Source organism: Schistocerca americana, chromosome 1 (assembly GCF_021461395.2).
Source record: "Schistocerca americana isolate TAMUIC-IGC-003095 chromosome 1, iqSchAmer2.1, whole genome shotgun sequence".
NCBI classification, from domain to species: Eukaryota; Metazoa; Arthropoda; class Insecta; order Orthoptera; family Acrididae; genus Schistocerca; species Schistocerca americana.
In genome coordinates this window covers 1,029,842,169-1,029,866,441 of record NC_060119.1, presented here as the reverse complement: position 1 = coordinate 1,029,866,441, position 24,273 = coordinate 1,029,842,169, and the positions used below count along the sequence as shown (strand labels likewise).

The 24,273-nt window shown below is 38.1% G+C and overlaps 1 protein-coding gene and 1 non-coding gene across 10 annotated transcripts in view; both read left to right on the top strand.

The window, feature by feature from the left end:
* Nucleotides 1–24,014, top strand: part of LOC124616597 (probable basic-leucine zipper transcription factor N) — a 424,224-nt gene extending 400,210 nt beyond the window's left edge. For 8 of the 9 annotated variants that reach the window (XM_047144956.1, XM_047144949.1, XM_047144970.1 and 5 more), the window contains 2 exons: nucleotides 9,152–10,093; nucleotides 23,585–24,014. In XM_047144956.1, the coding sequence (XP_047000912.1) occupies nucleotides 9,152–10,093; nucleotides 23,585–23,760 (1,118 nt within the window). In that variant the 3' untranslated portion in view covers nucleotides 23,761–24,014. The remainder of the gene's footprint in view (nucleotides 1–9,151; nucleotides 10,094–23,584) is intronic. The other variant, XM_047144977.1, reaches the window with a different exon arrangement.
* On the top strand, nucleotides 12,864–12,982 carry LOC124558332. The gene has a single exon (XR_006968768.1). It is a non-coding gene; the product is annotated as a 5S ribosomal RNA (ribosomal RNA).
* Nucleotides 24,015–24,273: the final 259 nt, after the last annotated feature.

The window sequence follows — 24,273 nt, the reverse complement described above, 5'->3', positions numbered from 1 at the left end:
TCCATCGCATATTAATTTGTCAATATGACTACATGTTGACCAATTATAAGTCATTTTTTTCTTTTTTTAAATACAGGTGTTAATAATTCCTAACAGCCACATTTTACACATTTATTATAATAAATTTTACTTTGCTATATGCCAGACATTTTACATCACTGGGCAAGTAATCAAAAAAATTTGTTGCAGCACTGTGCATTCCTTTTTGTGCTAAAGACAACCTTAATGTCACTTTTCCTCCTGGTATTGTAACGATGTACATCATTGTTCCTTTTGAACTGTAGAGGATTATTTACAACAAACTTCATGAAGGGATAAACATACTGTGAAGCATTAGTCAGAATGGCTAACTCCTTAAACAGAAGTCTACGAGATGAATGTGGGTAAATACCACATATTATTTTTACAGCTTGTGTTTGAGCAATGAAGACTTTGTTTCTTAACTCTTAAGTGGGCACACAGTGTTTTTTGTAGTATGAGTGGGCAAGTGACATACTTTGAACACCTGTAAGGAATAATTATATTTATGAGATTGGTGGAGGCTAAAGAAATGAATTAAAATTTGTGCTACGGCTGGGACTTGAACTTGGATCTTTTTACTTACTAGGCAGAAATGCTGACCATACACCACCATAGCACTAGGGTAACAATGCTGCTTAAATGTATCAGGGAAAATTTAATTATAAGAGCTATATCTATGTTACAAAGGTAAATATATATAACCAAATCACAGGTTTAATGAAACAACGATAAACTATACTTATATTAAATGACTAAAGCATTGTTTAACTAAACAATAATAAAATAAACTTCCATCATATCACTCTTTTGTAACAGACAGTTGTTACCCCACAGTAATGAACCACTTGAAACATTAAACAGCACAGTTGCATCAGATCCCAAGCCAACCCCTTATTCGATTACTAATTATCTCATACACAACAGCCCAATTGTGGGATTGTGCTACCAGCTTGTAATCTGGGTCATTTTGTTGCATGGATCATAAATTTTTTTCTCATTCAGCTCATCATTTATTTTATATTGCTGCTGCTCACTTGCACACGTCAGCACAATTTATCCCTGTGTTAGATGAAGCATCATGACGGAGGAGGTATGGGCTCACAACTGTGAATCAACAATGGAATGGTGCAAAACAATTTTATTTGCAGTGGCGCACTTTATGCACAGGTGCACCCACTCGAGGGTTAAAGATGAGCTACCCCAGAACATTATTCCGTATGACATTTCAATGAAAATATGTCAACTTACTGATTTGTCCCTCAGCAAGATTTGCGATTATTTTAAGTGCAAATATGGCTGAACAGAGATGGTTTAGGTGTTCCAAAATGTGCATTTTTCAGTTTAAATTGTCATTAATATGGACATCTAAGAATTTTGAAGTTTCCACCCCATTTGTTATTTCCTCACCATGTGTTGCATCTGCCATTGTTGTAGTACTCGTAGATGGGCAGAACTGAATATGTTGTGTCTTTTTAAAATTGAGGGTGAGATTATTTGCAGAAAACTAGTCAATACTTTTATGAAAATTGTTTACCAATTCTTCTGTTTCTGTGTCTAAATTTACTCCTACAATTGGAGTCACAAATGACGGTGGTCGAGTTTAGGCTTGATCTGCGCACCTACTTCAGACATTCTCTGACAGCCAGTGGGTATTTAGTAGTGTTCTGAGCACCCCGCAGTGAACGTCGTACCTAGTGCGAGCGTCACACATGATCAAAACGAGTTATTTAGTGAATTTTTATTTTGTTTGCTGCAACTTCTCATGGCTGATGGTGGTGCTAAGTGACAAATTCTGTACAAGCAAGCAAGAGACATAATTTGAAGGCTACACACTTTCATTAAGTGCAAAGCACGTGTATGCATGTACAGCAACTGTCACTTGGAACCAGCAACAGTACAATCCACCTCCATACCTCCACCTTCACAAAATACCGTCCTTCAGGGATTGCATTGTGCAATACTATTGTTTCTTTCCTAGATTTCGGGTTATTTGATAAGTATAGCACATTGCTGTTATTTCTGTGTTTTTCTTGCGTGGAAGCCATGCTGATTTCTGTTTAGTAAATTAGGATCATTTAGATATTTGTTGATTTGGTGCTTCATATATTTCTCTAATATTTTTGAAAATGTTGGAAGGAATGATGTTATCACTATTTTTAGCTAAATTAGAATTATATTAATAGCTTCAGCTGCTAATGGGCTTTGATATATATCAATGGGGACAGGTGAAAATGTGTGCCCTGACCGGGACTCGAACCCGAGATCTCCTGCTTACATGGCAGATGCTCTATCCATCTGAGCCACTGACGTGACAGAGGATAGTGCAACTGCAGGGACTATCTCGCGCACGCCTCCCGCGAGACCCACATTCTTACCTTGTCAGACATGTCCGAAAGAACAGACACCGTATCCATATAAGTATATAGTTCTGGCAACACCGGCCATGACCTTCTTCTTCTGTGCAGATGCACACATATTCCCCGAACTCTTACTGGACTTGGTAAGAATGTGTTCGACGAGTAATGAGTGTGTTGGGGTGGGACACTACGAATGTAGCATGTGGACATACAAGGTGAGAATGTGGGTCTCGCAGGAGGCGTGCGTGAGATAGTCCCTGCAGTCGCGCTATCCTCTGTGCCCTCGGTGGCTAAGATGGATAGAGCATCTGCCATGTAAGCAGGAGATCCCGGGTTCGAGTCCCGGTCGGGGCACACATTTTCACCTGTCCCCATTGATGTATATCAACACCTGTTAGCAGCTGAATGTATTAATATAATTCTAATTTCATTCTAGATGTCTGCAGGTCATCAATGGTGTCTGTTCTTTCGGACATGTCCAAAAGAACAGACACCATATCCATATAACTATATAGTTCTGGTAACACCGGCCATGACCTTCTTCTTCTGTGCGGATGCACACACATTCCCCGAATTCTTACGGGACTTGGTAAGAATGTCTTCCACAAGTAATGAGTGTGTTGGGGTGGGACATTACGAATGTAGTGTGTGGACATACAAGATGAGAGTGTGGGTCTTGCAGGAGGCATGCATGAGTTAGTCCCTGCAGTCGCGCTATCCTCTGTGCCCTCGGTCGCTCAGTTGGATAGAGTGTCTGCCATGTAAGCAGGAGATCCCGGGTTCGTGTCCCAGTCAGGGCACACATTTTCACCTGTCCCCTTTGATATATATCAATGCCCGTTAGCAGATGAAGGTATTAATATAATTTTAATTTCGTTCCAGATGGCTGCAGGTCATCATTGGTGTCTGTTCTTTCGAACATGCCCAAAGTTATAATAAGGGTCAGAATGTTCTTTGTACTTATTATATATCTAGATTTAGCTGTTTTAACTGCTTGTGACTATGATTTCTTATCAATATTTCAAGAGTGACAAAGTATAAATTTTAACACTTCTATACTTTTCTCCCATATAAAACATGCTCTGTTAAACACTCCATTCAGCAATAATAAAATGGATAATGCTGTGCAATTACTGACACAATATGCTGAGGAGCTGTCAGTGACATTAAATGTAAAACCTGTCAACTTCAAAAATTAATCATTACCGTGTCCATATCCCTAATAATAAACCCTAGGGAAGTATTAAATAATGTTAATAAGTATACTCATTATTATGTGGCATTACTTAGACTTTTGAGTACTTAACAGAATTCTTTACTGTAATTTTAATATGAAACCCAGAATAAGTAATTTACTCAGAAACAAACAAGTATCCAGACATTTCCATGTCTGTCAAGCTGACCTACACGATGTTCTCAGAATATAATCAGTATTGTGCTTAAGTCCTCTTTCTTATTTCTCACTCCCAATGTCAGTGCCGCAAAATTTGTATACAGTTTTATATGTTGTGATAAAATGAGAGAATAAATCTTGATGACAAGGTCATTAGAGGCAGAGCAGGGACAGGGAAGGAAATTGGCTGTCTCCTTTTTAGAGAAATTATCCTTGCATTAACCTTACTAATTTATGGGAGCCCCCCAGAAAAGGTTTCGCTGCAAAGGTTACTGTGTGGAATAGCTGCACAAGCTAGAAACCACTCTTCACATAAATCCAATTTATTTCTTTTCTGATCTCTCTTAGATATGTAATACATATGATGCATGATCAAAAAGTAACAGGGAATTTTTTTATTTTGCAGGCTTTATACTTCTGATTTTCAAAACTTTTTTTTTTCTTATCTCATTGGTACACATATTCCTGATATATTTGTATTTTCAAATGTTTTGAATATGTACTTTATTGTTGACAGTTGAAAAGGTTATATGTATTTTTGAGTGCTTGGTGAATTTTTACTTACAGAAAAGATGGCTCAAAGAATTTGCATTAAATTTTGCTTAAAAAATGGAATAAAGTGCAGCACCACATTCAAAATATTGACTATGGCTTTTAGTGAGTCTACTATGAGTAAGACAAGAGTTTATGAGTTCTATAAACATTCCAAAGAGAGTCAAGAAGACATTGGAGACGACGGCTGCCCTCATTGCTCTAGCACAACAACTACTGACAACAATGCGGAAGAAGTAAAGAAAATGGTTCTGTAAAAATCACCATCACAGAGGTTGCTGATGATGGTGGCATATCCTTTGTCTCATGGAAAGCAATGTTTTTGTATGCTTTGAGCATGAAATGAGTAGCAGTAAAGGTTGTTCCGAAATTGTTGAATTTTGACCGATAAAAACATCACTCAGACATGCTAAGAAATTGCTGAATGAATTCAACAACAACCTAGAACAATTGGGTATATGGGCATGACATCAAAACCAAAGCCCAATTGTCCCAGTGGAAACTGCTTGAAGAGCCAAGACTAAAAAAATTCAACAAGTTCATTCACATGTGAAGGTTCTTCTGACTGTTTACTTTGATTACAATGGTAGAATGCATCATGAGTTCCTGCCGTATGGTCAAGAAGAATACTAACTGGAGGTTATATGGCATTTGCATGAAGCAATTGAAAGAAAACAACCAGAATTGTGGCAAAACCACTCATGGAAATTGCACCACAATAATGCTCCTGCTCACACTTGTTTATGATTTTTATGATTTTTTGGCAAAAAATGAAACTTTTTGTTGCCTCTGTGAATATCTAACAAACATTGCCTCCTGTGACTTCTTTCCATTCCTGAGGCTGAGGAGAGCCATGAAAGGATATCATTTTGCTACCACTGATGAGAGAAAAACAGGATCGCTGTAGGAGCTGAACACAATAATGAAAAGCAAGTTCCAGATTATATCTGAGGAAGAGAACTTTGAAGGACACACAGTTGATGTTGATGAATAAATAAAGATACATTAAGAAAAACAAAAATTCCCGTTACTTTTTTATCACAACTGTTTTCAAAGCTTTATGATCTAAAGCATAGGGCATAAGCGTCAAGTAACAATGTATAAACAGTTGATATAGAAACATCTAATTCAAAGATATATACAAAAATTTTCATGTAGGAACATGAAAATTCGACCCCGCTAAAAGTTGTCTGTTCTACGATTGTCATAACTATCTGAAAATTCTTATTCCCATCTTTCTAAAGAATATCTTATCTTTTGTGAAAACTATGTAGTTCATCTTTATTCAAGACTGTATGTGTCTACAATGTTAGAATCTTAACAGGCAATCTTTTCAAAGATGCAGTCTCATCATATTGTAGTCCTAATTTTTCTGATTCCAACAATACACAATTTCATCTTAATAATATGTTAGTTAGCAAAATATTTCAATTGGAAAATCTGTTTCTAGAATATTTTTGATGGGCTTTTGTAAGATACACTCAATAACCACCTCATAAAACAGAACCATCATTTCTAACAATTTAAGGATGTTGAGCCAACTGTTAACCAAAATAGGTTTTCTGTCTAACATGTATCTGTATACTACACCTTTTTTTTCCACATCTACATACATACTCTGCAAACCACTACACAGAACATGGTGGAGGGTACCTATTACCATTGCTAGTCAATTCCCTTTTCTGCCCACTGGACAAGTGGAGCAAGAGAAAACTACCCGTCTATATGCCTCGGTATGAGCCCTAACTTCTCTTATCTTACATTTGTGGTCCTTACACCAGATGTAAGATGGTGACAATGGAATCGGACTGCCTTCAGTCGCATAAGCCAGTTCTCTAAACTTTCTCAGTAGTGTTTCATGTAAAGAATGTTGTCTTCCCTCCATGGATTCCAATTTGAGTTGATGGTGCATCTCCGTAATACTTGCATGATGACTGAAACTACCAGTAATAAATGTAGCAGCACACCTCTGAATTACTTTGACATTTTCCTTTAATCTGATCTTGTTGGGTTTCAAACACGAAAGCAGTACTGAAGAATGAATCACAATAGGGTTCTATGTGATCTCTTTTATAGATGAGCTGCAGTTTCCTAAAATTCGCACAATAAACTGAAGTCGACCATTCATTTTCTCTACAACTGACCTTATACACTCATCCCATTTTGTATTGCTTTACAGTATTACACCTAGATGTTTAATCGATGCAAGCATGATAACACTGCTTTCCTTGATATATTGTTAGGCTGGCATCTATTGTGGGAGGATCAACTTGATCTTTTATGTCAAAAATTAAGAAAATCAATCAAAACAATGAAGACTAAAGCACAAGTTCTTAATTATGAGCAAATGAGTATTATTTACCATTCTTTATGGACACTGCAATGGTTAATTTTTGAAGTTGACAGGTTTTACATTTAATGTCACTGACAGCTCCTCAGCATATTGTGTCAGTAATTGCACAGCATTATTCATTTTATTATTGCTGAAAGGAGTGTTTAACAGAGCATGTTTTATATGGGAGAAAATAATAGAAGTGTTAAACTTTGTACTTTGTCACTCATGAAATATTGATAAGAAATCATAGTCACAAGCAGTTAAAATAGCTAAATCTAGATATATAATGAGTACAAAGAACATTCTGACCTTTATTATAACTTTGGGCAGGATTCATAACTGTGTCGTTAGTGTTTCGTCCTCTTCCCATATTCATCAACATAGCGAATAAAGCAGCTTATTTTTTAACATAAGGTGTTGAAAGGTAAATCTGTGAGAGAGGTTGCAGCTGTTATTTTATGCTTCATGGTTTATGTTGTGCTGTACATTCCTGATCCTTTGGAGTTATGGTGGTATACAATGATTTCTCTCATTCCTTATATCTGTTAGAACATGCTTCATGAGAGAAAGCATCCACACTATGTATAAGACAGTTACACAGAATTCTGGGGAAAAAAATGTAAGACCACAGTGTACATAGTTAAAAGTTGGCTACCATTCTTCAGTGGAAGTAATCTGCAGTCATGACAACATTACTGACAGCACACAAGTCAATATCTTTAGAAAGACACATTATGTGGCTCAGCATATTAGTTGATAAGATTTCAATCTGTAGCCTGAAGTTTTGACAGTTTAACTTCCAACTTATACTAACACTATTTAATGTGACTTCCAGCAATGGCAACAGTAAGTTGTCAACTGCAAAAAAGTAAATAAAAGCATCACACTTTGTTAAGCATTCCACAGTAACCCTTTTTCTGGGAGAACCAGTTCTTTGGTAAGAAGAACACAATGAATACCACTATAATAAGATCATGCCTCCTGAAGTGCATTGGTGTTCACACCAACCTGTTAACTAACTTTTATTCATGCTTAATATGAGATTTTTATTTATTCCACGAGATAGTGTTGTGTGGATTCAGAGGATTGGTTCTGTGACATGTGATGTTATTATTTAGTATACATAGTGCAATTGGAACATGCATTTTTTTATTTATCACCTAGGTCATACCAAGACCCTGGCCTTTACCCGGTGCATATTGTAGCCACAATCTAAGACAATGTGAAAAATTTTACAGAAGATGGTGTCGTGCATGATTTTCAATAAACTTCACTAGATATTTAAAGTTTGATGTATGCATGTGTAGGAAATATCAATATTGGAACTTGGTAGTGATGTGATGTGAGTCTAGAAATTGATTTGTGAATTAACAGTGTGATTTTGACACATGATAATATTTTATTTTCTGTACACAGATCTGCCTAGCACAATTTTGAAAACAGTAAAATAACAAGCTGGTTAATTTCTAAAATTAATAAGTATTTTATATCCCCTTTGTATCAATATAATGTAAATGTCATAAAACATGGCTATCATTGCCTGCATTTTTCTGTAAATAAATTGCTTTATAATTTAAGGAAACTCTCTTACAATTCATCACTCCTTAGCCAGAATTATATGACTATAATATAGATTTAATTTTTGTTTTTGTGTAGATATATTCCATGTGAGAGGTGAGTGATTATTTAAGATTTTTTAAAATACTTAGTGCCAACACTTCATAGTGATGACAAGAAAATCTCAGTAAATTATTACTAAAGTTGATGCAAGAATATTTACAGAAAATTATTACTAACACACTAAGTTTTCTTAATTAAGTGCTGCACAATTTGAAATGCCATGTTTTTTTGAAAGAATATTGCCTCATAATTTTACAGCACCATTGCTGTGGATGTTTCACATATGTAAATTTGGAAAGAAATATTAACTAAATGTTACTCATTAAGAAGAACTGTGTAATCATTTGCAAGAAAAATTTTATTTTATTCTTCTACATCTCAAGAGATAAGGAGGTATTATAGATGAACGTAATCTTTTCTTTCTTCCTGTCACTACTGTTTTCTTTTTCATTTTCCTATGTCAGTTACCTTTGATTCATACTTCTGTGCCACTCCATGATAATTACAGTTTTTATGCAAAAAGAAATACTTCAGTTGTCTACAATATTCACAAAAAGTGACATTACTAACATCAGAAATCGTTCTTTTTGAAGGACAAATAACTGCAACAAAGCATTTAAAAATTTTCAACTTTTTTTTTTCTTTTTTACCTGTGCCAATCAAAATTAAAGACATGTGGAACAATGATTATGTAAGTCTACATTTTTCTCAGGAACTGAAATCAATGTTCATGTTCCTTCTCATACTCTCGTTTTAAAAAACAGATATAATATACTTTAATTTCTACTATATGTGATGTGTAACACACTAATTTTGAATAATCTGTAACAAAATAACACTGTGCAAGTCTTAAGGAGTATAACTTGTCATCAGGTCAGTCCACCACTACCGCTACTACTGATGCTGCTGCAACTAACATCTTAGGCACGGAGTCTAGTATGATACCTACTGGTAGTACTTTCAGTGCCTCATCATCTTATGCCACTTCAATGAACAAGGAACAAGTAACAGAAACTGTTTCTTCAGTTCACAACATAAGTAAGAAAACTGAGAAACAAGTGAAGAAAGAGGAGAATAGTTTTATTACTAGAGCTGTTTCTGAAGACACATCATCTCTAAAACAATCTTTAAGTGAAATAATCAAGGGTGAGCAAGTTTCTCCAAATAAAGTGGCTGAGGAAATGACAAGTGCAAAATCTACCGAATTTATTGAACAAGGTATAAGAGACGCAGCTACATTTCCACCATTGCAGTTCAGACAGTCATCATCTGCAAAAGAGACCGCAAAAGAAAATATTATTGAGTACACAAATATCCATAAGCAATTAGATACTGCAGAGACTGAGAGTGGTGTGTTGTACGAGTCAAAACAGCCTGTTAGAACTCTTATAGAATCATTTGAGCAGAATACAAGGCCACCATTTAAGTATAAACAGGTTCAGCCAGAATCACAAATGGCAGGAATTTTACAACAGAAGCAAGAATCAAAGCCACACCCAAGTTGCTATTACATTGCAAATGTTGCAAATGTGAAATCACGAACATTTGATGTGCCACTACAACAGGGCATTGAAACAAAAACAGAGGGTGTTTCATTTTCATCTCAAATAACAGAAAAAACGCATATCGAATCAAGCTACGAGCAGAAATCAGAAATGCGTACGAGTACTTCTTTTTTCTCACAACAAGGTGCATCCGCACAGCTCACAGAGCAAAAAACATCAGTACCAACGATTCCTAAGGCCCAGCCTCCACAGCACAAGACAGTATCATCCACAACCGGATCTGTCCAGCAGCTTCTAACAAAAACAGCAGGCAAGACCTGTTTTTTTGTTTCACTCCAGTTTTTTGAGTAGATAGACCCATTTTTGATTGCTACTTGTGATTTAGTATTTCCAATTAACATAAATAACTTTTAGATGTAAATAAATATTAACAAATTTGATCAGTGCCTTCCTACTGATAGTAGCTATACATACATATTTAATATTTGCATGCTGACATATGTGCATTTGTGATGACCATAAATTGCCATTCAGCCATGTTGAATCTTATTTCTGCAGAGACTTGCTCAGTTCCAATGCACTATTTTTTAATCTCTGCTTTGTTGCTGGCAATGGCATCTATGAGGCATGCAGGCCACAGTGTTTTATTATGTGAAAGATTACAGTCCTCTTCAGGCAGCACTTTATCAATGTTGAGTTTTCATTCAACATGCAGGGTCGAGACTGGAATACCCATTTCATCATCAGTTGTATCTGGGAAAGCAATCACAATTATATAGATTCAGTTAAATTCATCCATGTATGGATAGCCACTAACCACTGATATCCAGTCAAACCATTTTACCATGCAGGTAAAATCACATAAGATCACACAAAAACTTTAAAAAAAATCCAAACTGAACATCCGTGTAGGTTTCGTATCTGTATGGAAGTTTTCAAATATCTTTGCGATTTGACTTACATGGTAAAGTGGTATGGCAGGAAATGGTCAGCTGATAGCCATATATGGGTATATTTCTTTGGTTCAGTGCAGATGTGGTTGATATCCCAGATACATCTGATGATGGAATGATTGTTCTGAAACTGCATATATATTGTATGAATAAATAATATTTATAAATGTGCACCCTAAGGATGTTTGTAATCTCTCATACAATAGTCTGTATAACTTTTTTTAAAAAATTTTTTTAAAGTAGATTGTATTTGTTTCAGTTACAGTCAGTTAGCTTAGTTCTAAAGTGTAGTATGTGGTGAGAAACTAGTATGGAAAAAAGTACGCTTTTTCTCAAAGTGCAAGCTGTGGAATACTGAAAGTGAATTTATTTAGCATTTGATGCTCTTGAACTATTAGAAGTATATTAACAATTACAAACAAATAAATAATGAACAACCAGTTACATAAACACTAGGAAACCAAAGGCCACTGTCCACATATCCCAACAACTCAGTTTCTTTATAATCAGCATGATGTAGTTCTTCCAGGGATCTGGCAAAACTACACAATAGTCAGCCCTGAACAAGATGTGCATCTCTGCATCACCTTCTGCAGTCACAGCTTGGGGCTGTCCCACATCTGATTTAGTTCAGTTTGCACCAAGTGATGCATGGGAGTTGACATTTGGTTTTCAACTTGTAGGAAGCCTTGCTGTGGTCAACACTCCAATTTCCAGGCAGCCACAGGATGACATTTCTGGTAACAGGCTCATGGCAGTTCTCCAGGTTGGTTGACAAGACTTCAGTCAGGTTACAGAACGTTGCTAGGGGACAAACTAGTTTTTGTATATTCTTGGTCATGACTGAGTATTTGCTCTGTTTTTACATGAGGTAGAGTGATGTTGGGCTTAGCACTGGAAGCCATTGAAGTAGCATATGCAGAAGCATGCTATATACAATCAAATGGCCTTTCCACTTTTGCAACTGTTTTCAAAAAGGTGGTGTTGGTAGGTGAATGGCCTATCCAAAGTGATCCCTAATACTTTGAATTCCTGTCACATTGTAACACACTGCCTCACAATATTACCAGTGGACAGTAGCTGCTTATTTGTTGCTCAGAATGAGTGCTGCAATATCTGTCTACATTGGGTTTGGTTTTCCTCCTCAGTGCACATGTCTTCTGTCAGCCTTTTCATCTGTCTCTGACAGACATTGAACCACCATATAGATGACACAGATGTGCATAATTTGTGATACACAGTTTCTGGTAGGCAGGCTAATTTTGGTTTGTGGAATTTACTCTTCATATGTTTGGAGTAAACTTGAAACAGGTAGTTAATCAGCATATTATTCAGTAAGAGTTGATCTTTAAGTATACAATTTCTGTAGAAGTGTCTCTGTTCAGTTTATGTCATATGGCGTGGACAGGTCGAGGAAGACAGAAACAATTTTTTTTCTTTTTTCTCAAAGGCGGTTTCCAAATATGAAGGTGGTTTGAAAATTTCTTGAAATCATCACAAGAGGTCAGTGCGAGTGCAAAGAGTTGTTCACGGGATATTCATTGGACTGTTGTCTGTAAACATGTGCCATGGCAGTGCTCTTGGAAGAGAGCTGTGGCGGTGGTGTGGCTCTGCTGTTGTTCCCACATAGTGATTTGCAAAGATGGAAAAAAATTGAGATTCGAGCAGTGATTAAGTATTTCGTAAAGAAAGATATGAAAGCAAAGGACATTTATGCTGATTTCCAGAATACACTGGGGGATTCTGCTCCTTCATGTTCAACTGTTACCAAGTGGACAATGAATTTAAATTTGGTCAGGAGAGCTTAGATGATGATCCACGCAGTGGTCGACCGAGATGTGTCACTACTCCAGAAATCATTGTGTAAGTTCACAAATTGGGCGTGGAGGATTGCCGATTGAAAGTGTGTGAAATTGCTCATGCTTGCCAGATGCCATCTAAAAGGGTGCAGCACATTTTAACTGAAGAATTAGAAATGAAAAAATTATCTGCAAGATGGGTGCTGCTACTCTTGATGCTTGCCCTCACACATGTGCCATTGCCATGGCAAAATTACACGAACTAAGGTATGAATTGTTGCCACATCTGCCTTATTCACCTGATATGACTCTGTCATTCTTTCATGTGGCCAACGGCCGTACCATGTTGAATACACCGGTTCTCGTCGGATCACCGAAGTAAAGCAACATCGGGCCCGGTTAGTACTTGGATGGGTGACCGCCTGGGAACACCGGGTGCTGTTGGCTCCCTCTCATCCCCCATGAACCATGGACCTTGCCGTTGGAGAGGAGGCTTGCGTGCCTCAGCGATACAGATGGCCGTGCCGTAGGTGCAACCACAACGGAGGGGTATCTGTTGAGAGGCCAGACAAACATATATACACTCCTGGAAATGGAAAAAAGAACACATTGACACCGGTGTGTCAGACCCACCATACTTGCTCTGGACACTGCGAGAGGGCTGTACAAGCAATGATCACACGCACGGCACAGCGGACACACCAGGAACCGCGGTGTTGGCCGTCGAATGGCGCTAGCTGCGCAGCATTCGTGCACCGCCGCCGTCAGTGTCAGCCAGTTTGCCGTGGCATACGGAGCTCCATCACAGTCTTTAACACTGGTAGCATGCCGCGACAGCGTGGACGTGAACCGTATGTGCAGTTGACGGACTTTGAGCGAGGGCGTATAGTGGGCATGCGGGAGGCCGGGTGGACGTACCGCCGAATTGCTCAACACGTGGGGCGTGAGGTCTCCACAGTACATCGATGTTGTCGCCAGTGGTCGGCGGAAGGTGCACGTGCCCGTCGGCCTGGGACCGGACCGCAGCGACGCACGGATGCACGCCAAGACCGTAGGATCCTACGCAGTGCCGTAGGGGACCGCACCGCCACTTCCCAGCAAATTAGGGACACTGTTGCTCCTGGGGTATCGGCGAGGACCATTCGCAACTGTCTCCATGAAGCTGGGCTACGGTCCCGCACATCGTTAGGCCGTCTTCCGCTCACGCCCCAACATTGTGCAGCCCGCCTCCAGTGGTGTCGCGACAGGCGTGAATGGAGGGACGAATGGAGACGTGTCGTCTTCAGCGATGAGAGTCGCTTCTGCCTTGGTGCCAATGATGGTCGTATGCGTGTTTGGCGCCGTGCAGGTGAGCGCCACAATCAGGACTGCATACGACCGAGGCACACAGGGCCAACACCCGGCATCATGGTGTGGGGAGCGATCTCCTACACTGGCCGTACACCACTGGTGATCGTCGAGGGGACACTGAATAGTGCACGGTACATCCAAACCGTCATCGAACCCATCGTTCTACCATTCCTAGACCGGCAAGGGAACTTGCTGTTCCAACAGGACAATGCACGTCCGCATGTATCCCGTGCCACCCAACGTGCTCTAGAAGGTGTAAGTCAACTACCCTGGCCAGCAAGATCTCCGGATCTGTTCCCCCTTGAGCATGTTTGGGACTGGATGAAGCGTCGTCTCACGCGGTCTGCACGTCCAGCACGAACGCTGGTCCAACTGAGGCGCCAGTTGGAAATGGCATGGCAAGCCGTTCCACAGGACTACATCCAGCATCTCTACGATCGTCTCCATGGGAGAATAGCAGCCTGCATTGCTGCGAAAGGTGGATATACACTGTACTAGTGCCGACATTGTGCATGCTCTGTTGCCTGTGTCTATGTGCCTGTGGTTCTGTCAGTGTGATCATGTGATGTATCTGACCCCAGGAATGTGTCAATAAAGTTTCCCCTTCCTGGGACAATGAATTCACGGTGTTCTTATTTCAATTTCCAGGAGTGTATATATATATATATATATAATAGAGGGAAACATTCCACGCGGGAAAAATATATTTAAAATCAAAGATGATGTGACTTACCATACGTAAGTGCTGGCAGGTCGATAGAAACACAAACAGACACATACACACACACAAAATTCAAGCTTTCGCAACAAACTGTTGCCTCATCAGGAAAGAGGGAAGGAGAGGGAAAGACGAAAGGAAGTGGGTTTTAAGGGAGAGGGTAAGGAGTCATTCCAATCCCGGGAGCGGAAAGACTTACCTTAGGGGGAAAAAAGGACGGGTATACACTCGCGCACACACACATATCCATCCACACATATACAGACACAAGCAGACATATTTATTTTAGATATATTTTTCCTACGTGGAATGTTTCCCTCTCTCTCTCTCTCTCTCTCTCTCTATATATATATATATATATATACATATATAATGGAAGGAAACATTCCACGTGGGAAAAATTATATATAAAAACAAAGATGAGGTGACTTACCGAACAAAAGCGCTGGCAGGTCGATAGACACACAAACAAACACAAACACACACACACAAAATTCAAGCTTTCGCAACAAACTGTTGCCTCATCAGGAAAGAGGGAAGGAGAGGGGAAGACAAAAGGAAGTGGGTTTTAAGGGAGAAGGTAAGGAGTCATTCCAATCTCGGGAGCGGAAAGACTTACCTTAGGGGGAAAAAAGGACAGGTATACACTCGCACACACGCACATATCCATCCACACATACAGACGCTTGTGTCTGTATGTGTGGATGGATATGTGCGTGTGTGCGAGTGTATACCTGTCCTTTTTTCCCCCTAAGGTAAGTCTTTCCGCTCCCGAGATTGGAATGACTCCTTACCTTCTCCCTTAAAACCCACTTCCTTTTGTCTTCCCCTCTCCTTCCCTCTTTCCTGATGAGGCAACAGTTTGTTGCGAAAGCTTGAATTTTGTGTGTGTGTGTTTGTGTTTGTTTGTGTGTCTATCGACCTGCCAGCGCTTTTGTTCGGTAAGTCACCTCATCTTTGTTTTTTTATATATATATATATATATATATATATATATATATATATATATATATATATATATAGAGAGAGAGAGAGAGAGAGAGAGAAACATTATATATATATATATATAATTTTTTTTTTTTTTTTTGTGGTTGGAAGAAATAGTGAGGAACTGAAATCATTGATAAATGCTATACAATGCTATGCACATTTAATTATGGCATAGTATGAGCTTCATAGATGCTGCTTTGATAAATTGATGACAATTATATCATGTAGTACATAAAATGCCAGTTGCTCAAGAAGTACTCAATAACAAAATGGTAATACCTACTGAGGCTTATTTTTGCAAGAACAATAAAATATTTTGAAATTATTGACAGAAAATGAAATTCACATTAAGCACACTCTTTAGTTTTTAATGTACAAATTATGGTACTTGTGAAATTCCTTGGTGCATACTTGAGCTGTATTTTTCACTGACTCTAAGTATTTTGGAGAGGTTATGTGTGATTAAGTACCTTTTACACTGACTGAATATGAGGTACAACTGGGACACCAAGTGATTATCAACTGCTTAAATTTCATTTCCAATGAGGTAGCAGAAAAAATTAGTAATCAGGATTTCACATAAAATATTATTCCATTTTGTACAATGGAATGAGTATTTATTTATTTGTAGAGACCTTGTTGGTATGTAGAATGTACATAAGATGTTGGGCATCATTTAACACAATATTGTTTCTATCATTTTAACATCATTAATCTCGTATGGTTACACTACTCATTATCAGTACATTATTTGTATTTTTTTTAGTGGTTACAATGTTACAGTGGTTTCAGTGGATTCATACTAGCATGTTGTTATTCATCAAAATGCTTTTTAAGGCTGTGGAAGCAATGGGATATGCCTTTACTGCAACTTTGAACCCTGCTATGTTGTTTATTGATTGTGTGTTGCTTGGTAGTTTCCTGAATATTTTTCCTAAGGTGCAGAGCTCCGTTTGACTTGCAAATAATTCAATTTCACAGTGTATGAAGAAAAATTGAAAATATTCAGAAGAGATACACATTTGTTATTGAATTAGTAGCAGAGTAATTAATATTAAAACTAAATCTTGTCTAGCTGGAACCATACCTTCTATTATTCAGATAAAAAGTGGTTGCATAATCTGTTGATGAAGAAACTACACTCAGACCAGAAATAGATTTGAATCTGAAGTATAAGAGCTATATGCCCACAGACTCACTACCAGGAAACAGAATTGTGACGCATATTAAGATCTGATGGACAGGTGATTTAAGAAATAAAATGAACCTGTTGAAATATTTACAGCAAGGAAAAAATGAGCTGTGCTGCAAGATATCAGTCATCAGAATGCTTATTTCTGTACATTATTTAATGATCTGACATGCTTTTGAACACAACACATTATTGGAGAAAGAGATTAAAATATGGGAGCAGTGGTGCAAATAGGAAAATTAATTATGAAAGATGCCACAACAGAACAACGAATGGTGAACTTCTAATGTGTGTGACTGGAATAGTAATATACTGAGCATAGTTGAGGTTACATTAACTACAAATAAATTTTAAAATAGTACTGTACAATGAGTTTATACAAGAATGGATCACACACTTATGCTGAAACATGAAATGTGGCTTGGTGTATGTGGTAGGAACTGTGTGTTCCTATGATGTATTTTGAGCACCCCAAGCCTTCCAGTGTGACTTTTTTCCTCAGCTTAGCACCAAGAAATGAAACTTAAAGAAAGTACAGAGATTTATACCATACCTGCTTCAACTGTCCAAGACACATTTTCAGTGAAGGCCTGTATCTGGGTGTCAACTCACTTTACGTTAGAAAATTTTAATGTTTGGAAACCTAAAAGAAAAATCCACACTATTCTGATATGTGTCACTTCAGCAGATAAAAAATGTATCAATATTGAATACTTCTGTTCAGTTAAAAAATCTCTGTCATCTATCCTAGAGCACATATGACGGTAAGTCAATCAGTAACTGAGATTTTGCTGATTGTTGTTAGGTTGGCTCTATGGTTTTGTGTACACACCAACCGCTACATGGCACTAGTAGGTTGCCCTACTATCGTGTTACTTCAAGCTGTTGTGACGTATAGATGGCCATGCCACACTCTGTTTACACTATAGAAGAACAGCATTCTGTAGTCCATTTTTGTGGTCTGAAAGCTTACCAGGAACAGAAATTCATAGCAGACTTTCAGCATAGATAGAACAGTTCAAAAGTGGTCGAAGGAATGTGAAGGAAGCGGAAAGAGCAGGGCATCCAGCTACAGACACAACTGATGCTAATATTGAACAAGTCTATGTCTTTATTCTGAGTAGCAAACAGGTGACTACTGATGATGTTGCAAACCATATGCAGATCAGTCATGGTTCTATACATGAAATCATGCATAACCAGCTCAACTTTCACAAAGTCTGTGCAAAATGGGTTCCAAAGCAACTTGATGGAGAGCATAGGCATAACTGTCTGAAAATCCGTCACCTACTAGACCATCAGGTTAACAAAGGTGAGATGTTTCTAAAACAAATGATTGATGGAGATGATCCACTTGAATATGTGTTGATTTATGGAGATGATCCACTTGAATATGTGTTGGAAGGCTACCGATTCAGCTTTGATCAACAGGTGAAGGAAGCAGTGTGTATGTGGATTGCTGTGACACCAAAAGGCTTTTTTCAGAAGGTATCAGAAAGATAGCGTCTTGGTAAACCAAGGGCATTGAAAAGCAGGGTGAATGTGATGACAAATGATATCAATAAAAATTGTGAACTCTTGTTCTCTTGTTGTACTAAAACTTTGTTTCTATGAGGAGCCACAACTTCTAATTACCTTATAAAAGAAAACATGGTCTGTTGTAGGCTATTCTTGTTAGTCATTTATTTCCACTCTGATAGTCTGAATTTTGCTAAAAATTAAATGAATGCATTCGCACATCCAATCCACCACACAAACAAACAGTGATTGGTATTCACCTGTTTGGGGTTATTTAGCTCAGGTCATATAGCCCTCTCCCCTTTTGTCTGCGGGCAAGTTTTTTATTTCTAGATGCGACAGGGATTTCCCTGGCAGAGGCATCACATGCCCTATGCATGCATTCAAGCACTGGGTAGCAAGGTGTGTTGTGGAACATGGTTTTTTATTCAAGAAATGAATTTGGTGCCCCCTGAAATTGCTGCCCAGGGCAAATAACCTGGCATCACATACTGTGATGTCTCCCCATCCTTTCTCCCATTACCTGCCCACACAGTGTGTCAGGTGGAGTGGTATGGTGATGGCAGCACTGAAGGCTGGGCATGAATCTTGGTTTCTCAGTACTTTTGTAGCTCCTGTCAGGCACAGAACTGAACCTTGGCTGATGCCTTGATTTTAGTTGCCTCTGTGCTGGGTCCCAAGCTTTGCTTAGGGCGTAGTGAATGTCTCTGTTGGTCATCCTGTTGGCCACTCAAATTTCAATAGCCTCCATTCATTTCTTCATGCTTCATTGGGTCCCCTGTATCCATGAAATGTACTGCAACCACAGATTTTGTAAGTTCCTTAAGTGTCTTATGTGTTTCTTGTATCTTTCTTTAATTGTCTGCACAGTCTGACAGCTGTACACCTTACTGCATTTATGTAGAGTGCAGTTCCAAAACTGTGGGGTCTGTCTTAATACCTCTATTTCTTCATACTTCATTGAGTCCCCTGTAGCCATGTAATTTTGTAGGTTGCTGAAGTTCAGTGTGTGTCTTAACACCTCTGTTTCTTCATGCTACATTGGACCCATTGCAGCCATGTAATGTTCTGCAATTACAGATTTTGTAAGTTCCTTAAGTTCAGTGTGTCTTCTGTGTTCCTTGCATCTTTCTTTGGTTGCCCGCACAGTCTGCCCATTGTATGCCTTACCACATCTACATGGAATACGCTATACACCTGGTTTATGGAGCCCCATGTCATGCCCGTAGTTGAGCTATCTTGGCAGGCTTTCTTCCTCCAATATTGGACAGACTAAGCTTTGCTTAGGATGTAGCTGGTGTATTGATGAACCTGTTGGCAACTCAAATTACAATAGCCTTCTTCAGGACACAGTCCCAAAACTATGAGGTCTTTCTTAACACTTCCATTTCTTAATACTTCATTGAGTCCCCTATAGACATGCAATTTTGTGGATTGTTTAAGTCCAATGGGTGTTCTATGGTTCTTGGATCTTTCTTCAGTTGCCCTCACAGTCTGCCTGATATATGCCTTACCCTGTTTACATGGAATACTGTAAACACCCAGTTTACAGAGCTCCAAGCCACCTTTCACCATACCTAATAGAGCATGCATTTTCAGAGGTGGATGGAAAACATATTTAATGTTACATTGAGCCAGGACTCTGCCCATTTTATTTGATACTTTTCCAGTGTATGACAGATAGAACATAATCTTATCCTCCTCATCGTATTCTGTTCGAAAATACAGAACACGTTTAATGTTACTTGGAAGCAGGATTATGCCCATTCTATTCCATACTTTGATAGTGTACAGCAGATATGCCATTGTCTTGTCCTCCTTATCATGTTCTGTTTGCAAATAGAATGTGACAAGTAGCATAAGACAATGACATATCTGCCATACACCAGCGAAGTCTCAAATAAAATTGGCAGAATCCTGGCTTGATGTAACATTAAGTGCACTTTCTTTCCATCTCCAAAAATGTGTGTACTATCAGGTACGGTGAAAGACAACTTGGGGCTCCACAAACCACATGTTTACCATATTCCATGTAAAGGCGTACATTGGGCAGATTGGGCAGGCAATTGAAGAAAGATTCAAGGAACACAAAACACACACTGAACTTAAGCAACTTATTAAATCTGCAGTTGCAGAACATTGCATGACTACAAGGGCCTCAATGAAATATGAGGAAACAGAAGAGACTGTGGCTACACACAAGCAAAGTTTGGGACCCAGTGTAAAGGCAACTAAAATCACAGCGTTGAGCAAGAGCCACTCACATGCCCGATGGAGACTACAGAAGCACTGAGAGACCGAGGTTCGCTCACAGCCTTCAGTGATGCCAATCCTCCAGTACTCCATCCGACGCCTCGCATAACCAAGTAGTGGGGAAGGGGTGGGGAGAGATTACAGCACAAAGGAGGTAGGATGTAGCAAAGATGTATCATGTGAAGATGACAGCATGGTACACTGTCAGAGTATCCTGTTACAAAGACAACTGCACCATGGCTGGATACCTGACAGCAGTACAAACAGTCAGTTTGCTGGTAAAACTTAAGATTGGACTGGAACAAGTTTTACATACTTATTCTTGTTTTTGTGGCTTATTGTTACAGATGTATCTGTAGAATGAAACTTCAGTAAAATATTTTAGTGATCAAATGGAATGAAAACAATATGATATACATTTAGACAATGGCAGGCACAATTTTAAACAGAGACAAATAAATGATAATTGATATATTTCAGCATGGTAGTATTGATTTTTCAAATAGGATTTATAATGTTGCAGGAGTGATGTAGTTATAGCTTTATGTAAGAGTTCTGTTGCCTTTTGTAGGTAAAAGTTTGGAACTGCACGTTGTTGATTAATAAAACAATATTTCAACCCAACATTCAAGCTTCTGCATGCAGAGGCTACATCTGTTTTTGCATTTTTTGTATTACTACTAATTGTAACAAAATATAGCTTCTCAAACTAAAGAGCACTGTTTTGATAAAATATCTTTGTGATCTTATTGGGTTCGTTTCATCATTTCTGCAGGACCTTTTCTCTTTGCGAAATGAATGCTCAGTAAGCAACAATTTGCCTACTGAGATATCACATCATGTCTTGTGAACCAAATGACAGCCTCAATAGTCCCTAACATCTTTCCTACAAATCAACAGTAATAATGCTGAAGAAACTGTGAATGGGATGGAGAATGCCATTTAACAATCAAAACTGTGTTTCTATATTACAACTTGAACAAATAGGTGACCGTATTATGTGGAATTTTTTTAAAATTAGGAACTATATTTTATTTATGTATTAGCCATCCATTAACAATAAATATTTTATGTGTGCTGTCCAAAAGATGTGCAGACAATGTGTTGGGCCAGGTGTCGTATATGGTGAGTCAGCATGTCTAGTGAAGAAAATAACTGATCTCTGTTAGTCCTGGTCCTGCTCACTGTTTCAATCTAGCATGCTTCTTGTTTTTGTTTGTAATTTGTGAAGAAGAACTGTTGATTGTAACATACTTAGACTGTTTATTATAGCTATACTTTTCAGTCAGTGTGATAATGTTTCTCATCCTTACAGTGAAGTAGGTTTTATCTATCCATACTCTAATATGAAAGTCCTCTTTAAAAGAAGAAATATGTTGTATGTATTTTATGTTAAATGTGAAATCAATGCTGGGGGTACTGCAAATGAAAAGCTGTCATTGAATGTATTAAATATTTCAAGCTAACACAATATAAATTAAAGTCATGATTTCAAGACTTGCTTCAAAATACATGAGCAATACAGAAACATGTAACATTTCATTTAGTGGGTATCTGGTAGCATCAATAACTTTCAAAATACATATTGAGGATAACATAATTTTTCCTGATTTTGTTGTTGTTTAGCACTATATTAAATCTTTACACATAAGCTGTCCCAACTTACTGTTTATCTGGTGAAACATAAATATCTTAATGTGCAAATAAGTCTGCTCACTTGCATACTTTCAGTCTCAGCACCAGACTACCTTTGTGACAAGCATCCATTGAGAACAGTCCATGTGCACCATGTGCTGCTGGATAGACTGTAGGACAAGCGTAAAATGATACAAGTTTGTGACACTGCCTCTGTAAACATATTTACGCAGTAATGATATCCTCAATTTTCAGCCCTCATAAAGATTCCAGGAAGTAAAGTTATAACAGCTAAAATATGTCAACAGCATGGTTATGAACTTTTTTTTATCCAGGAGTGCACCCAGAAATTATTGCCATTCAGATATGGGTCAAAACAACAAATATATTCCGTAAGCTCAAAGTGTCTCTGAATAGTTTTGTGTTATATAGATGTGATGTAGCTCTCCAAAATAAATTTTTCTATTTTATGTACAGCAAGTTTGCTATATAGAGTGAAAGTTGGGCCAATTTGTATGGCAGTGATCAGCCATTTCCATGTGACATTGAGTAGTAGCAGAGCTTATTGTTTTTTTGTTAATACACACTGATTTTTTTCTCTCATTAGTGTTAGTTCTGTCTCAGGTTTCTTAATTTCACGCTTGACACAGCATTTTTCTGCTTTTGCACTTCGCTCCACTTTTTCACTGATAATGTTAAGCACATATTCACGAGTTTCATGAGCTTGCCTTCTGCTATTTCTTCAAGATACCTGTCAGCTATAGGGTGGAACAGCAGCGGAAGTGGCTTTAATAAAGTGCAATGTAGCCACTGCATTCTGCTTTAAGATATTCCTTTGTGGAAATTTCACAGAGCTGAAAATATTGATCACATTTCTGGGTATTTGGGGAAATTATGATTAGATTTCTGATTACATTTTTCACATTAAGTCACAGCCTAATCTCAAACAGAATAATAAAACTTGATAGAACAGAAAAACAAAGCACAACAGTACAAAACTTACTTGCTTCAGCACATAAGAGCATGTGTGAACTGAGTGGAGCTTATTGATAGTGACAAAATGTGCAGAACGGAGGTAAATCTCATGCACAAACATTGGGTTCCCTTGACTGAAGACATTTGTGCTGTTAGTTGTTTAATGTACATCTTGTTACTAATTCACAGCCATATCAGTGTGTTACAATACGTTGGTTGCTGATCAGCCAAAGTTTAATATATAATTTGTTACTGTATTCTTGTATTTAATATTAATGCATTGAATGTGCACCATTTGCTGGTGAAGTTCTTAATTGTCTTTGAAATTCTTAATTTTCTTGTGCATCTTCAACATTAGTAAATTGTACTTATTTAAAACAAGAGTAAATTGACAATTAATGTTACCTTCTGCTTTCAGTGCCTCCAGCTCCAGTGTACAGTTACGAGCCTTCTATTGAGATAGTTCAGGAACAGCCTCCTGCAGCCAGATTTTCATTCAATACGCTGAACAATTACAACACAGCACCCAGAGGCTGGGGCCAAGGACTTGACTACTACAGACCAGTCACTTTTGCACCTACAAGGATAGGTTAAATACCATGTGCCATAATAAACTCATTTCATTGAAATCACCATGCTGCTCATAATTTCCTTTTTTCGATAAAAAACTTTTTAAAATGCAAGTTATATACACTATTCACATCAAATATTGTTTATGTAGTGTACCTGATGGAAATGGTTAAAGCAAAACTTGTGAGATGTGCCAAATATTTTGATGAGTGTTGTACAGTATTTCATGTACACCATGAGTCTTACTTAGTAAAATACAGAAAAAAATTATTACAATATTTATTTGTTACTGTTGCTTCCTCATTCATATTTTCCTATGTGTAACCATTCTGCAGACACAAGATTCATTAGTGGCCATTCTACCCATTCTTTTGCTGCTTACAACATCGCTGATTAGAGCTTAAAGAAGAGTTTCAGTTGAAAACTTCCTAGATTCCATGTTCTTTCAGGTTTGCAAATATTTAGTTCAATAATTACACTGATTACTTCGTCCGCCCCTGGTATCTGAGTGGTCGTAATGACAGAAGGGCCTAGGTT